At 43.4% G+C, this 19,588-nt stretch overlaps 1 protein-coding gene across 1 annotated transcript; it reads left to right on the top strand.

Annotated features, from left to right (window-relative positions):
* The first annotated feature begins 11,913 nt into the window (after window positions 1–11,913).
* Window positions 11,914–18,988, top strand: DYNLT1 (dynein light chain Tctex-type 1). Its single transcript, XM_063097630.1, has 5 exons — window positions 11,914–11,975; window positions 14,715–14,756; window positions 17,490–17,613; window positions 18,052–18,129; window positions 18,539–18,988. Exons 1-5 carry the CDS (start codon window positions 11,949–11,951, stop codon window positions 18,607–18,609), a joined length of 342 nt encoding a protein of 113 aa, XP_062953700.1. The 5' UTR covers window positions 11,914–11,948; the 3' UTR covers window positions 18,610–18,988.
* The last annotated feature ends 600 nt before the right edge of the window (window positions 18,989–19,588 follow it).

Raw genomic sequence — 19,588 nt, 5'->3', positions numbered from 1 at the left:
TCATTGAAAACATTTCAAATATAGACTACAACCTGGTGCTTTCTGGTATTCCAAGCTGATACAGAGACAAAGCTTAGGATTTAAAGGTGTGGGGATTCCGTTTCTATCTCACTGTCATTACTTTTCACGTTTAGAGACCTTGATCCTAGCTTCTCCAAACACTCAGCCAAACTAGAGATTTTGATTCTACCTTCCATAAACCTTCAGTCACTCAAGCACTGGGTTAACATCAACTGTGAGTAGAACTTTTATTGTTAGATTGAAATGTCCTCTTTTTTTTCACCTTGGAGGGTCCATTCTAAAAAAGGGCTGACTTTCCGAAACGATGTCACTGGTACAACATAGAGCATCAGCTCAGGATCATTTGCATCAAGATTTATCAGAAGGCTAGGAAGATGCTTTCTCTTTGTTTCCAGTGTCCTCCTACTATCCCCACTGGCTTGGTGGCTTTGGACATTCCATTTAACATGTCAGAGCCACTATTGCTTTATTTCTTTGGGATTCGTTCAGGATTTCCAATGGGAGCAGTACCACACTCTCATCTTTAGAAATGTGGGGGAACTTTTGGTTCTCGCAGTGACAAAGAATTGTCTTGCATTCCCACACAAATGTTGACTATCTTACCAGACAATTCATTTAGGCAAAAATGAAAATTATAATTATCTGATAACAGAATTCAACTCATACAAACACAAAATATATTTTGCAGGTTTTTAATACACTCCAAATTTTCTAGGAATGTAACTATTGTGTAAGTTCAAGGAAGACTGTACTTTGTTTCATTCAAAACTTTACCAAGAATTGTTTATCGTTTCAGAAGGGCATCACGGAGGGCAACATTACTCGTAGTATTTGGATCACTAACGCCATAGACCAGTAACGGTCTGTATTTGTAGACGTTGCATTCAACGTGACTCCACATATGCAAACATCTGACTACTTCGCTACGTCTTCTAATGTAGTTTACGCATACAAGTACCTATTACATTATTATAACTTAATGTCTCTATTTCTCCTTTTATCGCAGTAGGTGTTCACTTCTGATGGCTTCAGTCTTCAGCAAAGCATTGGAAAATCTGAGTCATTTCAGAACTTGAGAAGATTAGAAATTATTTTATTTTAATAACCTCATGCAGAAATTCAGTCTCATCGTTTAAATAATGAAATCTTCCAGATCCATTTCTCTATGATAATGTCTGTTCAGTCAGTCTCTCTCCCTCACTCAACAAATTCTTCAATTTCGTGTGTTCTGTCCGGGCAGTGAAGTGAGGCTCTGTCCTCGCCACGTGGAGCTTACAGTCCATCTGCCGACTCCTTTGCCTGCTGCGTTTCGGTGATGCTGGCTGCCTCTTTTACAGCACTCACTCCACCTATCAGTCTAATTTTATTTAACAGTTAGAAAATAAAACCTACACCACAGCACGACTTTGAAGGGAAGGTTCTCCCACAGCCACTTAGAGAAGGAGCCCACACCAAACCACCCCTCATCTCTGTGAGGCTCACTTTCCTCCCCCACGAAACAGAGAAAATGGTCCCTGCTTCGCAGGGTGGTTTCTGGCACTCAGTGCATCCAGCGCAGTCCTGGGGCAGTGGCTGGAACAGAACAAGCAGCACTCACACACGCTCCTTCCTCTGTCCTCTGTCTTCCCTTCAGGCAGGCCCAGGAGGAGGAAACCGAGCCAGTTCTCTGGGATCAGAAGGGACGCAGGCAGCAGGGGAGCCCTTTGCAGGTACTTCCGTTCTGTCCGTCCAGCCCTGCTGCATCCCGCTGGAACTTCGGCATCCAGACACACACAGTTGGGTTGCAGTGTCTGGTGCTTTAGTTTAACAACCCTGATTTTATTGGCTCTCTATGTGCCAAGCACAGGCTGGGTATTGAGGATATAAAAACAAGAGAGACCCAATCTCTGCATTCAAGAAGTACACATTCCAGGCAGAAAATGGACTTCAAACAAGCCCCCCATAACATGGTAGGATGAGTGGTACAACTCGAGCATCTACACCGAGGGAGAATGCTTGGAAGAAACCCTGGTTTGCTCTACGTGGAGAGCAGAAAGGGCTGGTGGGACCAGGGATGGCATCCCAGGGGAGAAACATGTGGGACAATTTTGCCAGGGGATCAAAATACTCAGTCATGCCCTGGAAGTTAGAAACAATGCTTGCTTGCTTTCCTCGGCCTAACAGCAAACCTTAACTTTGGCTTTTAGATCTGGCAAGGGGGAAAGTACCAGAAACGTAAAGCAGAGGGAGAGAAAAAAGGGGGGAATGAGAAAGTGCCCTTCCTTATGTGCAGGCAGTGGTCCCTCTTCCTTTCGACTATCTCCCATGTCTGAGCAGCCGGTCATCGGATCAAAGGAAATAGATTTTCACCACCTCACTGTGATGGAGGGAAAAAATGACACCAGAGTAGAAACGTAGCCACCTGCGGCAGCATGCACGCCTGTGAACGTTGACTGTCATCACCGCCCGGACTTTAAGGGAAACTACAAAGTAATGTTCTCATAAGCCTGCTAGCCACAGCCTCGCCCAGGCTCCCAGTGCAGGTCACCTCGGGGGACCAATACCTCGCTCCAGTGCTCTTACCACAGCTATTTCCTTGCGCCCTTTGCAGTTTCAGCCTCAGCCACAGTGTTGTCTGCTTGGTACGCAGGGGAAAAGTTGAGTAGCGAAACTGACCTTGAAATGTATTTGAAAATTTCATCACTTTTTTGCCTGTGTAGATTCTTTGTGGAAGCTTCCAACAGCCCCAAAGCATACCAGCCCACCCAAGGAGGACGAAGAATACAGAAGAGCTCTTGCTTCCAGTTTTAACCAAAACTGGGCTCATACTCATAGGCTTGAAAGACTCGTTTCTGCAAAAATGAGACGACAGGCATGTGTACCCATCAGAAAGTCTGACACTGACATGGTGTGTGTTTATGAATGCCTTGTCTCTCCTGCTATGTCGTCAGAGGTGGATTTCCTGGGAAGCTAATGAAGCCCAAGTTTCAGGATCCCTCTCTTGCACTCCCCATCCAAGGATTCGTGTTCGTTTTCTTAAAGTCTCCATGGGTTGTATACACTTGAGGCCCCTCAAAACTCTGCACTTAACTGATGAAGATGCATGCGTGTGGGCTTAAATCTATAAACTCTGAAACCTACCTGAGATATGACAAAGTCGAAAGAGCACTTCGTTTAAAAGGTGACTGCAATTCACTGTGGATTCTATGCATTCTTTTTCATTCAGGTGGATTCTTGCCACAAAAAACAAAACAAAAATGATATTTTAGAATCAGAGTAAAATGCAGAAATAGAAATCTATAATTTTTGTGCCTTAAACTTGACCTCTTCTTGTGGAAAAGCAAATAAATGAGAATTACTACAATTATATTGTTATAGGTGCTACTCATAATTGTTGTTATACTTTTTGTTGTACCAGTAGCCACTATTTATTTAGCACTTACTCTGGGCCAGATAGATTAACAAGTGCTTTACATACATTCTCTCAATTAATTTTCATTATGACATTAACAAGTAAGTGCGCCCATTCTACAGATGAGGAGGGTGAGCCTTGGAGCGATTAAGTAATTTTCCCAAAGTCACACTCTAATCTGGATCTGTTTAACTCTAAAACCTTACGCTTTGTTTGGGTAGAGAAATCAAGAAGTTAGAATCTCCCACTACCTTGGCTGAATAATTTTTTCTACACCAATTCAAAATTCTTAATAGATCCTTAATTTCTAATGTGCATTTTCCCCTTATAGTCTCTCTCTTATCAAAAAATACATTTGGGGGGCTAAGGAAACTTAACTAAAAGAAATTTAACTCAGATCCTAGCTAACTTAATTTTTTTTATTCCAAAATTACATGTATGTTTCACCTCCAAACTAGACATTATGAGTGATCGCAGCAATCTGAATCAATGAAGCTGATTCAGGGCAAAACAGTAATAAACTGTATTTGCAAATTTATAAACCAAAGAAGAAATCGAACACTCTGCCACCATAAGAAAATTCATACCATATAACTTTTGAAAAGTGTTTTCCTGTTTTCTTTTTAACGAATTCTGAAGCTACTTCCTCCATACCATTTAAATCATTATTACCTTACATTATAAATGTATGTTATTCAGTGACATTACAAGTCATCCTTTATCTAATTTATTATAGTTTCTGTTTCCCAACTTTTCAATGCCATCAATTTAAGAAAAATTACAATAGCTATCATCTCTACCCCCCACTTCCAAAACAACCTGCTCCAGTGGCTAGACTTGGATACACATCTTACCTTTGAATCTGCTTCAGGAAGAGAGACCAGGGGAGGCTGCTCTGCAGATAAGGAAGTCAGTTCTTTCTGTTAGAATAACTGACGTATGTCTCTTTCCTTCCTGTTGGGCACAGGCTGAAGCACCTGACGCGGCCAGCCCTGAGTGCATCTGTGGCTACTCTGACATCACCAAGGACCCCGTGAGCAAAGCCACCCCAAAACCACACCAAGGAGCTCTTGTGTACCAACATTTTACGTGTGTAGCTGGAGGAAAGACTGAGCTGATGCTAGTGAAATGTTGCACCCTTCCAAGGAAACCCCCCGTAGAGGCAAGAGGCTTCAGATATTCAAATGTTCCCCATTTGTGAGGAGTTTCACATTGACCTCAAGTGGAAATGACTAACTACATCTCAAAGAACAGCTGCTAACTCAAGAATCAGTTATAAGAAGACTGCCGTGGACTTTTTTGGGTAAATTTCTTTGAAGTATAGCATACACACAGAATGCTATACAAACCATAAGTCCAGCTTGATAAATGTCCCCAAAGTGAACACACCCCTGTCAAGAAGCAGAACATGAACAGCATCCTGGAAGCCACCCCCATGCCCACCCCGCTTACGTACCTTCCTCCCCAGGGTCACTATTACACCATCGGTTCGTTTTTCCATTTTTGCATTTTATATGAATGCAATCATACAATATTAACTCTTCTGAGTCAGGCTTCTTTTGTTCAGCATTATGTCTGTGAGGTTCAACCACACTGTTGCACGTATGGGTTGCTCATCCCCATTGCTGTATTGTATTTCATTGTACGAATATACGCAAAACAATATTTATCTACTGTACTATTAATGGACATTTGTGTTATCTATAATTTCGGGCCACTGTGGATACTGATGTTACAAACATTTTTGGACAGTCTCTTGGGTGAATATTTGTACATGTTTCTGCTGGTTATGTACCTAGGAGTGGGCCTGCTGGGCCACCGGTTAGGAATATGTTCAACTTGAGTAGATGCCAAACAGTTTTCTGAAGTGGTTGTACTAATTTACCTCCTACCAGCAACGAATTTCAGCCGCTCCACCTCACCGACACTTGGTATTACCTGCTTTTCTTATTTGTTACCCATTCGGGTAGGTGTGTAGTGGTATCACACTATGATTCTAATGTGCATTTTCCTGATGTTTACTGTAACTGAGCAATTTGAGCATCATTTTATGTTTATTGATCATTTGGATACCTACTCTTACGTAGGGCCTGTTCAAGTATTTTGCCCGTTTTTCTATTGGGTTACCTGCCTTTCTCTAACTGATCTGTAAAAGTTATTTATGTATTCAGGATGTAAGTCCTTTGTCAGAGATAGATAGATAGATAGATAGATAGATAGATAGATAGATAGATAGATAGATAGATAGATAGATAGATAGATAGATAGATTGACAGACAGATGGATAGACAGACAGACAGACAGATAGATAGATATTACAAGTATCTTTCCAATTCTGTGGGCTTGTTTTTTCATTCCCTTAATGCACCCTTTCGAGGGTCTCAGACTCAATTCTAAGGATGAACTAGTGTGAACTCAAAAGAATATGATTTTTGGTCAACCAGCTGATGACCAAGAACAAGGTGCACTGTGTGACTCTGAGAATCCCTAGAACTCTCTGAATGCTCCTGGGCCTCAGGTTTCTCATCTGGAAATGAGGTTCACTTTGATCACCCCTTTAGCTCTTCAATCCTGAAAGCTCAGTCTTCTGTAGCCTGAGGGTGATGACCTGAGATGGTGACTTCTATCAGGTGAGGACCAGGGGTGGGAGGAGAGTGGGTAGAGGTGGGCTGCAGAGGGTTAGAATGACAGGAGGGAAGAGCGAATTAAAGGGACAAGATTGGGGATGAGTCAGATCTTGGTGGCCTTGAGCAAAGCCCTCAGCCTCTCTGAGCTGTTTCCTGGTGAGGAGTACAAGGCTTCCCTCTTAGCTTCACACTTCATTCAATTCATTCATGATAGTTATGTGTATCTACGACCATGTGTCAGGCTCTAGCATCACGATCACAGTGGAGGACCCCTAACCCAAATAAATCCTCTATAAACAGTAACTGCTATTTAACTAGTGGCAGAATTACTAGTTTGTAGCTATTTATGTAGGAATATTTTGGGAAAAAACGCTTTTGGAATGAGGGTAACCTACAATCATTATTTCCAAAGCAGGTGTATCAGTTTCCGCAGGCTGCCATAACAAGTACCACAGAATGTGCAGCTCAAACAACAGAAATTTATTTTCTCCCAATTCTGGAGGCTGGAAGCCCAAGATCAAGTTGGCAGGATTAGTTTCTTCTGGAGGCCACTCTCCTCGACTTGCAGAAGGCCATCTTCTCCCTGTGTCTTCACATGGTGGTCTCTCTGTGCTTGTGTCCTCATGTCCTTTACTTATAAGGACACAAATCATATTGGTTTAGGACCCATCCATATAACCTCATTTTACCTTAATTACCTCTTTAAAAGTCCTGTCTCTTGTTGGGGGGGAGGGGGGGAGGGAGAAGTGAGGGAGGTTTTGGTGATGGGGAGCAATAATCAGCTACAATGTATATTGACAAAATAAAATTAAAAAAAAAAAAAAAAAAAACTCCAAAAAAAAAAAAAAATAGAAGTCCTGTCTCCAAATCCAATCATATTCTGAGGTTCTGGGGTTAGGAAGGACCCCAACATGTGAATTGGGGGGGGGGGACACAATTTAGCCCATAACAGCCCAGACACTAAGAAAATATTAGAACTTCTATTTGTATTTTTTTAAAAGCTAAAACTTAAAGTTTATTAATGTTTAATATATGGATTCATAGTTGAAGATATCATTTAAAAATAAACATATCTTTAGGATACATGCTCAAGAAATTGTTCCTATTAGAGGAGCATACTTAACAAAGTTTGGAGACCACTGATCTAAAGCCTCAGGCTAAAAGAAAAGCAGGTCAATGAGTTGGCAAAGGTAGAATGTAACTGGGTGTTGAAATTGAATAGGTATAAATTAGATAACATTTGAAACTAAAGTTAGGTGACAGAGGGCTGGCTAGGGGTTAGGCCAGATTAGCGGCGGCAGGGGGGAGAGAGTGGCTGAGTTGATGAATGGGATAGAGCCAGGCCAAGAGGGATGGACCTCGTAATGAAACCACCAAGGGAAACCCTCAGAATGCTGTGTGTGTGGTAGAACTCTCCACCCTTAAGTGTTCTGCCCTGTAACTCGGATGTGGCCAAAGACTCTCTCTGGACGACAAGATGTGTGCAGAGGGGACACATGCCACTCAGCAGCAGCACCCCATCCTCTCCCCTGATGACCCCAAAGACAGGCTGCTCCATCAGAATCATAACTCTTTGTTGTCGTCAACCACTAAGAGTCTAGGGTCACTTATTTCTGCAGCTAACCTAGCCTATTCCGACTGATGGAGGGTGCACTTTTTCTATATACACAGAACTGAGAAACTGTTTAAAAACTACTATAGCATGAATATCAACCAGTCAGAATAAATGCCAGCTGGAGGCCCCTTCTGTGTCACAAGTTATCCTTTAGTTGTTGGATCTTGGGGATAGGGTTCCAGTGAAGGGGCTGGGGTAGCCAGGATTGGGAGGAAGAGGATCCCAACGGGCTCAGAGCAACAGCTATTTCAGTTGGCACAGAGGAATTTCAGTACAACTGTGCCCAAGCCTCCCAGCTGAATAAGACCTAAATATAGGCATTTCTTAGCTAATCTCTCCAGCACGTAATTTCTCAGCACAGGATTCTCACTTAAGATATGTGTCAGCCAGGGTTTATTTTCTTTTCCATTACAACATTAAATTCCTGACTTGAGTGTTTTGATATTGCCATTGTTATCATTGTCGTCATTTTCTATTATTATTACTATTATTATTATTATTTACTTAGCATGATTCCAAGGAACATCTCCGTAACATACTTCTAGGCACAGGGAAAGAAAGGAAAAAATAGAATATCCACAGGATTGGATTTGGATTGTGAAAAGTAGCAGATCACAGACAGCAGAACAACACTGCGAGATATTATTGATATTATTTGTTGATGTGGTAATTTGTTGATTGCTATGATTATTAGGACCACATCTGCTAAATAAAGGCATTGTCAACCCCACTCCCTACTTCTACAGTTTGTATTTAAGAGATTTGACTCAAAGGGAAAAAAAGGTGATTGCATGCAACACCTGCCAACATGTGACTAACCCTCAAATTGAAAAACCCAAGATTCACTCCACTGACTTACTGCACAGAAGCTAAACATTACTGTAAAGTATGGCTGAATACCAGAGATTTATGAACAGCTGTGAGTCAATGCGTTTATGCTCCAGTGCTTCTGATGGCCATCCATTCTTGGCAGATGGGAGATGCTGGAAATGGCAGCTAGTGAACTACCAAATGCCATTCTGCTTTTAAACTCCTTAGCACTGCAGACCGTACATGGATTGGGCAGAAAATGATACCATATCACTGCCTTTTTCCAAGAACTACAACATCACAACAGCCTAAAGATTTAAAACCTTCCTATTTATAGAAATCATTTTTTTAATATTCCATAAAGACCATGTCCCAATCAACTTTGTAGCCCTAACCTCAGCTCAGAGCGTGACACGGAGGGAGTGCTCAATACACGTGTGTTGAATAAGTGAACAGAGTTCTGCAGATAGACAGACCAATTTATCCATTTATTGGCAGACCTAATGTAAAGCTACAGCAATAGCCACGCTAATTGTACGGCTAGGCAATTCATAACTAAGGCCAAAACGTTTCATTATTTTAGTTATACTAAGTTTCCACTTGTACGGTCCAGGCTAGGGGTTAGAGTCCACAGACCCTTCAAACCCATTGTACAGACTGGGCCACAAACCCCTCACATGCCAGGCTGGGTCACCGGACCCCTCACATGCAGGTCCACGCTAAGTAATTGGGAAAGATCACAGGAGCCATTGGCAGATGACACAAGCTCAGTCCTCAGCAGTAGCAGCAGCAGCTTACAGCAGCAGTGGCGGCTGTGGCCTCTCGGGGCATCCCGGGGGCACTGGCAGCAACAGCTTGCAGCAACAGCCTCTGGCAGCAGTAGTGGCCTCCCCGTGTCCCCCCCACCCCACCCCCATACATCCCGGGGCGGGGGGGGGGGGGGGGTGCCTGTGGATCAGAGCCGCTGGTATGTTATACCTAAGTCCATAACCCAAGACACCTGGGTGCACATGCGCAATTTTGTTAGCCAATAACCAAGGAACACCTGGGCACGCATGCGTATTTACATCAATGCTCGGCAAGATTCTGAACATCTGAGGGGCCCTGACCATTTTCCTATATTTTCCCAATACCCAACATGCCATATAACAAGATTATTTAATGAATATCCTTTGATAGTTAAAATTGGTAAATGATACCCAATGCATATAAGATAAAGGCATATAATTTTTTTTAAATGCACATTTATCGGTTTTCTGTTGACTTATGTGTATACTGATGATTCTCAGTTACAATATAACTTAAGATCTATGCATTAATAATGCACTATGACAGCAGCCATTTAGGAAATTCATTTGAATTTCCAAGTTTCTAAAAGACTGTGGAGCAAATTAAAAAGGTGTCCCAAACTACTCATTCTTCAAGTGCAGATGTTCACTCAGAACCTGTTTACTCTCGCTTTGCACATAATTCTAAGATACTTCGTGGGACTCCAGGTCTACACAAATTAGTGAAGAAAATCAGAAAGGAGTCAAAAGGCCCCTGCTTGGCTCAGAACAGTGGTGGGGCTGAGGGCCTAGAACCAGGTAGGCAGAGAAGGACACCTAAAACAGGATCTCAGGTGAAGCTGGGAATGGCAGAGAGACAAGGCAATGTCAGAATCAGAATCACACGCAGACTGAGGCGCAAGACGGAAACACTGCAACAGGTGAGCTGAAGCCAGATGCTAAGAAGGGAACTCGAAAGGTAAATACAGTTCAGAATGTGAGGAGCAGGAGACCAGGTGTGGGAGAGCACCAGTCTGCCCAGCAGGTCACCTTGCTCAGGCCGCGTGCACAGGGCAGAGCAGCGTCGGGTCTGTCCCATCCTCTCGCCAGCCCTGTCTCCCACAAGGAGGAAGGAAGCTGCATTTCCATTTGGGGCTGAGGCAGAGCTGACACCCGTGGGGAAATCATTCGTTCAGTACATTTTAACTGTGCTCCTTTTATGCACCAGGCACAATGTCAGGGGAAGGGAATCCATTAACAAATAAAATGGATTCTGCCTACATGGAACTTAGATTCTAGATGAACAGACACATAGACCAGCAACCATAAATACATCCTTCCAAGCTGAGAGAAGCGCTAGCAAGGCAAGGCACAGGATGCAGGGGTAGAAAATGGGGGGGGGGGGAGCACATTACATGGAGTGGTCAGAGAAGGCCCCTCTGTAGAAGAGACTTTGAGTGAAGTTTAATCCACGAAAGGCCACCAGGAATAAGCCTGCAGTCTGACAACACAGGAATTACTGACTCTTGGTGAGGGAGAATGGGAAAGAGGAGGGAAGAATCTTTGCGAGGGTTAGGTTTCCTCTGAAGGGCTCTAATAAGACCCTGACTGATGTGGCACTCGTGTTGCTGTCTCCAGGTGAGAGATACCAACCTTGAACTCCGGAATGTGTAGGATAGAAACAGCAAGGGTTGCTGATGGATTGAATGTGGGGCCTTCAGATTAATTCTACCAAGTCCCTGGAATGTCTGTGGTCAGCTCTTCCCTGGGGGATGGAAAGTGGGTTCCAGCAGCTGGGCTTTGGAGAGGTGAGAAGTGACAGTCCGACTTCAAGTGCATGGTAAAGCTAGAAAAAGAAGACCCCAAAGTCAAGAATCCAAGCCCCAGAGTACATGAAAACAGGTGCATGTTCCCCAGCCCTTTGCGGAGGGCTGTCTGCCAGAGCCCAGTGCGGTCCATAAAGACCCCTGGATACAAGTCAAGGCTGCGTCTAGTTCATTCTGGTTAAGGCAGCCAGGAATCGTGCTGCATTTTACAAAATTTTCTACCCGAAATATTTTTTTTTTTAAACGGCGCTTAAAAGAAAATCCTCATTTATATGGAAAACTTACTTCCCCAAAGGAAAGTTTTGTTCACATAGCTAAAGTATTCTAATCCTAGATTCCCAGAGGACTGTAACCAAAACTGTAACACATCGCGCATTACCTTCAGAATTTACAGTTTGTTACCAGATGTCGGAGCCGTTTTGAATGTTCAGAGTAACACACGCAGCACAAACTAGGAGGAGGGGCGCGGACGACGCGTCCCCTCCCGGACTGGCTTTGGTGCGTTTGTTTTGTTTTAGTCGCTTTGCTTTGGTGAGCTGCCTGGCTACCCGGCCGGGATTCCCATGGCAACCATCCCCTCCCCGAGGATCGGGGGAGGGGCCAATGCGGGGTCTCCAGCCAGGCCCCGCCCCTGGCTGCAGAGGCACCGAGCTGGCCGAGGGGTCGAGAAGGCGGGCCCTGGAGCCGGGAGGGGGGCTGGGGCGTGGCCGGGGCGGGCCCTGGAGCCGGGAGGGGGGGGTTGGGGCGTGACCGGGAGGGCCCTGGAACTAGGAGGGGGGCTGGGGCGTGGCCGGGCGCGCGCGCGCGCAGCGAGGGGCGTGGCTGGGCGGGGCCTGCGCGCCTGCGCAGTGCGCCCTACCCAGAGGGCGGAGGAGACGCGCAGGAGGAAAGATGGAGGATTACCAGGCTACGGAGGAGGTAACCGCCGGGTCGCTGACGGGAAGAGTGGAGGCCGAGAGCCTGGGCGCGGGCGGACAAGCGGTCCTGCCCGGGAAGCCCCGGCTGCCTTCCCCCCGCTTTGCCCAGCCCCGCCTGCACGGGGCACTGCCTCCGTTTCCCCGGCGGGCAGGGGCGCGGGAGGCGGGTGGAAGGCTCCAGCCCCTTCCCGCGCGGGCCTCGCCACCCCCCGGCCCTCCGGTTCCCGGGCCGGCGGCGAAGGACGCTGGCAGGGTGACATCACTCCCGCCCTTTATTCCGGGGTGCGCACCCCCAGCCCAGAGGGGCGCTGCACGTCCAGGGTAGAAAGGCTGAAGTGCGGGCATCTTAACGCCGGAGTCCGGAGTGCCATGCACGGACAGGCCCGTCCCCAGGTCCCCTCAGCCATGGATGGGCGCGACGTCCGGGCTGCTGGCCGGCGCAGAAGGGCCCGGCACGGGGGCCTGCCTTTGTGTCCGTCCCGACCTCGGTTTGCAGCGCCGCGCTCGCTCCCTCCGGGGTCACCAGGACGGGGTGCATGTCGTCTTGGCTCGGGGTGTCAGTAAGATAGCGCCTTCGTGTGGGGAAAAAAGAGTCTCATTCTGCCTCGATGAAGTAGGGTGAAGCACGCAGTGGTTTCCCCGGCAGAAGATACTCATTGTAAAGACGTGCTGGTAAAATGGCTTTCCTTCAAGCCCACAAGCACGCAGGGAACTGAGCTGATGGACGCTGCTGTTATAGAATAGTGGCTCCTTGTCTTCTTGCTGAATAATTCTTCTTGTCGAAATTCAGGTAATGTGCTATGTGTTATGCAGCCTGTGGCAAAAAATATAGATAAATTTGGTAAGGTAGGGTGTTTTACCATCTTTGAAATTAAGTTTAAGCAGGAATTTGAGGAAAAAAATCTAAGGCTTAAGGAATGATACTAGAGTTTCAGTTGAGATCTAATTTCCTAACTAGCACAAACTTTCTATAACAGAGTCATAATCAGTATTTGAACGCTGGTAACAAACAAGTAAATAATTATGAGACATGGTTCAGGAGCAGCTGGCAAAGGAAAAGCTTTTCCTCATAAACTGTTAACTCATATAATATTGGTAAACGGATTGTATTATAGTAATATAGAGTGAAACTTTAAAAAGAAAGAAAGAAAGAAAGAAAATGGCAATGTAAGAGAAAGCCCTTAATACTGCATTCCAATTCTGGCTATCACAAATGAGGTGGCTGAGTGACTTCATTATTCCAGATCTCAATTGCATAAATAACAAAACGAAGGGGCTGAACAGAATGATCTGTGTTTTACACGAGATGTAAGCCCTGGGAGGATGAGACCATGACTCTCTTCTAGTAGGCATGTCTTAGGTATTTATTAAATTGTGCGTTCCAGTCCCCTTCCCAGCCTCTGAACTCAGCCTTTTCTGCATATCCTCTAACTTCATGTAGATTCCTGGGCCTTTGTAATTCAACTCTCAACTCATTATTCATCTTTCTTGTAGAAGTTGAAACTGTCTGGTGGATTCAAAACAACGGCTCTACTTTCCACTGAAAGTTCGTTGAAATGTCCCTCAATCATTTTTATGCCATTTGGAAAGTTATACAGGGACATTTCTTTAAGGTTTAGGATCACTGTAGTCACTTGAGAAGGATCCTTTAAACTTCTGGAAATGATTTAATCTCCAAGATACTGTAAATTTTCATTAACTCGGTGAGTTGGTTTTGTTTCCAAGTATGACTTCTGAGTACAGCAAGTGAGGTGGCTTTGAGCAGTCAGCTTTTGGTCCTCCTGAAAAGAAGGGGTCTTCCTAGAACAGGGCAGGGCCACAGTGATCAGCAGCCAGGCAGAGAGGAAAACTCGTTGCCAAAGCAGGGCTCTCTGCATCCACACATTGACTGAGGGCTCCTGGGTACCCTCTCGAAGGCATGTGCAGAGCTAAGTACTGTTCCTGAGATTTGGCAGTAACTTTACACTGCTTGTTCCCAGGTAAAGAAGTACATTGGCAGCAAGTGTCTGACTGATGTTATTTTCAGGATGACCTTGTACCCATTCAAATCTACCATATGTAAAAGAAAGAAAATTATACTCTTGGCACTAGATTACCACTGGCAGCCCACCTCCCAAGTCACCCTGACACACTAGCAGGGGACTGCCATATTAGCAGTTAGTTAGTCCTGAAGTAGGACAGTGTTGAGAAAGAAAAATAATTATCCCAATATAGTATAATCATTGTAAACTTTACGAATAACGGTGGCTTAAAAAAAACCAAAACTCTTGAGTTTCAGGCCTCCTACTCAGTTTATATCAGGGAAAAGAGAATTAAATCTTTAAAATGGATCGCTTAAGCAGCTTCAGTTAATTTGTACAAGTTGAGTGATTCATTAAGCGTCAACATTGGCTAATGATCCTAGCAGCAAGTTGAAATGAAGGAGAGATTGAATTCTAGTGTAAAGTGAAGTCTTGGATGGTGGCATGATTAAAACCAGACCAAAAAAAAAACCTTATGAGTTACATACATGTACTCTAGTCCCCTGACTGCTATTCAGTAGCTCTGTGATCTTCAGGGAGCCACTTAATGTTTCTGAGTCTTCTTGTAATGCATTCCTCTGTAGAGTTAACGGTTTAGTTAGACTATTTCTATGGTCTTCGTTTCTAAATTACATTCATTTCCTAAATTTGCATTTATCGGTGCGGTGAAAACAGATCTTTTAAATAAGTCAAACTTAACTAAATTTTCTTCCTTACAGACTACTTTCGTTGTTGATGAAGTGAGCAACATTGTAAAAGAGGTAAGATGCCCGCTTTTTAAAAGTCTGATTAATGGCTTATATGAGGGAAAACAATGTGTTTTAAACACTGTCTTGAGTTGTTTCAACTGAGCCTGTGTGTTTCGGTGTTTCAGATAATGGTTTTTACTTCAGTGAATATCTAGATGAGAATTACTCCCATATCATGTAAATTATATATTTAAAATCAGACAGGAAATTTTATATACATAGCATTACTACTGAATGTTATCAAGGCATGATTCTTTAACTTTTTAGTACTTATGGCATATAAACAAATGTTTCGAGTGTTTAATGACGAAGCAATGAGTACAAGAAAATCAGAGTCAGCTTCCAGTTATTCAGGACCTGGTAATTCAGTTTGGGGCTTATTCAGCTAGTTTTCTTACATTCGTAAATCACACACTTTATTGTTATCGATCACAGTACTTCCCTTAGATGAGGAGGAGGATGAGACAAAAGTTGTATTTGTTCTTCATTCATACGTTCAAAAAATACACGTTGAGGGAACATGCCAGGGACTGCCTAGTGGACAAAACTCTCTTGAGTTTACAGTATGGGAAGGGGAGGGCAGACACTTACCAAGTACCCGCAGGGGAAGGTGTAAGCTTGTGTTTGCTATGTGCTGAGTGCCACAGATTGTGGTGCTGGGAGAACATTCAAAGTAGAATTTGACCCACGAAGTGACATTAGGGACTGTTCAGAGCTGAAATCTCAAGATTGAGTAGGGTTAACACAGCAAAAAAAAGGGGACAGACCTGAGCCATGAACAATGTGCAGAGGCCCTGTGATGGGGTGTGCATGGTGTGTGTGAGGGGTACAGTAAGCTAGAGGAGTCTGGGGCAGGAATGAGGCCAGAGATTTTCCTAGTGAGCTTCCCTGCCTGAGATGTTGAAGCCATTGGCTAAGAGAAAGTCATTAGATGATATGAATTTAACGGTAACATTCAAGGTTTCATATGCAATTTAGGGTTATCTTTAATGCAAATTACTATTAATGCAAACTGTTGACTAATGCTTCCATTTTACCATATACATTATTCAACATCAAGTGTGATTTTCTGGTTGCTTTGAAGGACCTGTAACAGTTTACTTTTCATTGTTTTCTGAATAGTGTTTCATATGGAACACAGTGGGAAGCAGGAAGGTGCGTGAATTAAACTAGAACCGTGGAAAGTGGAGTTGGTTTGTTAGGAAGTCTAGTTTTGCCTCACTTGTTTTCTGCGTTACCTTTGACTTGGTTACCAGGTAGCAAGTACAACTGAAAGTACACATTTCCAGTCTACTTGGAACCATGAGGTGACATTGCCCTGTTACTTTAAAATGTATCACTGGCCTTGCAGCTTTTTGGCCCTGGCCTTAATTCTGTACTCAAGTTATTTTAAGTACTGGGTAGTAGTAAATTTGGATAGGTCTAAAACTGGAGGAGGGTTTTCCTCCCTCCCTAAAAAAGAATGAATTTCAAAGTCTGGGGAGTTGCCAGAGTTGGAGGTTTAGCTTGAAGGAAGCTCCCCACCCTGCCCCATTCAACTATGCCCAGGTCTCGTAATACTGCTGTCCCCTTAAACCAGGAGCTGCTGCACCCCAGCCCCGTTGTATCCTCTGAGCTGGGAGGGGGCATGCATGGTGGGAGATCAGAAGGAACCAGGACCTGTGTGTAATGTGACTATGGTGAGTCAAAGTCCCAGGATAGACAGGAAGGTCGGTAGATAGAAATCAGTGTGACCATAGGTAGTTTTTGTTCCTTAAAAGCAGGGCCACTGGACCTATGCCTGTGCTCCAGGCCTTAGACCCCAGTCCCTCACTACCATGCACAACTCAGGTCCTGGGACTGTTGGTTTTCTCTGCATGTCTGAGGACAGAATGTGACCCTCATTGAAAGTTTTTATTTATGTTTTTGGTCATAACTGTCATTAAAGACTCGGTTTCTGGTTTCCAGCACTGCGAATTAGAAAGGAGTAGAGAAGAATGCTGCTTGGACGGAGACACACTGGCGTCAGTGTGAAAGGGGGGCTGACAGTGAAAGACCTAGAAAGTCACAGAGTGGGAATATTGTAACAACATGCTCAGCAAGAGCAGGGACAGTGAGCCCTGCATATTCTCATATAACCCTAGAGGAATACAGCATAGAACAAGAAGGAAATTTAAAACAAAGAAAAAAATTTCATCACAAAGTTAAAATAAGTTTTGGAATATAAAGGGTGAGATGTTCAGTTATCTGAAAAATGTACTTAGGTGGTTACATACTCCTAGAAAATGTTGGATGAAAGAAGTATTTTTGAATATATGATTATTTGACTAGGTTTGTACATTGTCAGTTGTACAAATAACCAATAAAGATTCATCTAATGTATAGTATTAGATAGTGCTGGATAAAAGTATCTGATATACTTTTAAGAAAGGAATAGGCAAAATAAAATATTTTCTAGTCTCAGTAGGAAAAAAAATGTGTTGCTAATAACAGCAGTGAACATTAAATCTAATTATTAGGTCAAAATGTCTAAAAAATTTGACAGTCTCTAGGTAATTAAGTATTTATCAAACAAATATAAAACTTATTTAAATGAAACATAACACTTAGAAAAGATGTATTAGTGGAGTCCTCATGATTAAAAATAAACTTACATTTTACATAAAGTTTATTTCATCAGTTCCTAAGGTGATAAATGTCAATTACTAATTGGAAGGTGTTTGGGTGCATCTGTTGACTGTGACCCCTTTGTGCTCCATTTTCTAGGCTATAGAAAGTGCAATTGGCGGTAACGCTTACCAACACAGCAAAGTGAATCAGTGGACCACAAACGTAGTAGAACAAACTTTAAGCCAACTCACCAAGCTGGGGAAACCATTTAAATACATTGGTAATAGATTTTTGTTTCTCGTATACTTTGGTGGTGGTTCTTTAATGCCCATCTGAGATAGATTCAGTGCCAGACAAGAGAGCTAATGTGGCAGTTTGGTACCTAACCTCAAAGAAAGTTGCGATGATGAGGAGCAGGTAACTTGTGTTGTATACATTACTGTACACCTGGCCTTTTTGGCTGCTGGTTGGTATGCAGGGCATACCTCAAGCAGGATTTTACAGGATTTCTGATCAGATGCTTTTAGGACAAGTAAGCAATAAAGGAAGGAAAGTATATAATATAGTGGAAAGGAAAGTTGTCAAGATAGTGGGATAAAGCAATCTACCTCTATACTTTTTATCATGAACATTAACCATGTGATCTACATACATAAGCTAAAAGTAGGCAAAATTTTTTGCCAAGTAGATTTTGCTAATAAAAGTCTTTTAATTTAAGTGACCTGTGTAATTATGCAAAAGAATGGAGCTGGATTACACACAGCAAGTTCCTGCTTCTGGGACAGCTCTACTGATGGTATGACTTTCTTCCATTTGTGAAGTCTTGTCATGTGCATTTTCCTTGAAAGTTTCTTGGACCATGCTAAGATATAATTTAAAAGCTGTGTTTTAAGAAATATGTGCTTGGATGTTTCATGTCTTTGAATGCATGTTCGTTAGAGTCACTTTTTAAAACATTTTTATAAGGGCTGGCCAGTTAGCTCAGTTGTTTAGAGCATGGTGCTGATAACACCAATGTTCAGGGGTTCGATCCCTGGACCGGTCCAGCAGCCAAAAAAAGGGAAACATTTTTATGAGAGACTTGCCAGCCTTCTTTATGTGTGTGACATAAAGAGGTACTTGAGTGTTGTCCTTAGGGTGAGACGTGGGAACGTCCAGTCCCCGTCTTCCTCATCTTAAATGCTCATCTGCCTTCCCTCTCCCAGGGAGCTGTACTGTGCGATGGGAGAACAAGACCATGTACTGCATTGTCAGCGCCTTCGGACTGTCTATTTGACCACCTCAGCCAGCCTGCGACCTTCCTCCCTTTGTCTCGACATTTCTATTCCATCTTCTAATGTCCAACATGATATTCGATGAACGCTTTTCTTGCTCTTTAAGTGTATTTTGTGGCTCTCTTAAAATGTAGAGGAAAAAACCAAATGACCACACTGTTACATGAACCATGTGCTGTAAGTCAGCTGCGTGATGTGATACACTGTAGGTAGTCTGAAGCCTGGCTTGCCACTTGTCTTAACTCTGAGTACTTCTTTTCAAAGGTGCTATAAACTGAAACCTGCTGGTATGAAACTTTCTTGACTCTCTGAAATGATTCAAATACACTAATTTTCCATACTTTATACTTTTGTTAGAATAATAAATTATTCAAATTTAAAGTTTATGGTGGTTCTTCATAGTCTACATAGTATCACAAATGAACTCTTCATATTTAGTAAGTGGCTTCAGAATCCATAAAACTAAAAAAGTTGCAGTTCTGCTCTGGTCCTCTCCAACATCTGGGTTCTGGTTAGATTCCTACCCCTGGGCACCACACCCCTCAGTCTTGCTCTCCCCTCTCTAGAGGTTAAGGGGTGGGAGATGGGCAAGCCGATTTCTGCTCCTTTAGCCAGAGAGCTCTAACTCATACACCTTTGGTCCAAAGCTCTAACACTACAACTTTTAATCCCATGTTCTCTGTTTTTCAGTAGCAATCACAAATTGTTTTGGTACTTTTGCCTTTCAAAATGCTTTCATAGTCATTAATTTTGGGTCCACAATTATAAAGTTATTTAAAAATAAGAAAATGTGTTTGGAGGTCATCTGAGGGATTTTTAAAGTCACACATCAAAGTAAGTTGGGAGGAGGGCCTCAAACCCTGGTCTAATGCCCTCATCTCCGGGGTTCTCACGCGGGCCACAAGAGATGTGGTAATAAAAGACACTTCATGTCTACTTGCTGCAATGCTGAAATGAAGAAAAACAGCTTTTGTCTCTCAA

Source organism: Cynocephalus volans, chromosome 5 (genome assembly GCF_027409185.1).
Source record: "Cynocephalus volans isolate mCynVol1 chromosome 5, mCynVol1.pri, whole genome shotgun sequence".
Taxonomy (NCBI): Eukaryota; Metazoa; Chordata; class Mammalia; order Dermoptera; family Cynocephalidae; genus Cynocephalus; species Cynocephalus volans.
Note: the sequence above shows the minus strand (reverse complement) of the source record. Positions and strands in the feature narration are given on the sequence as shown.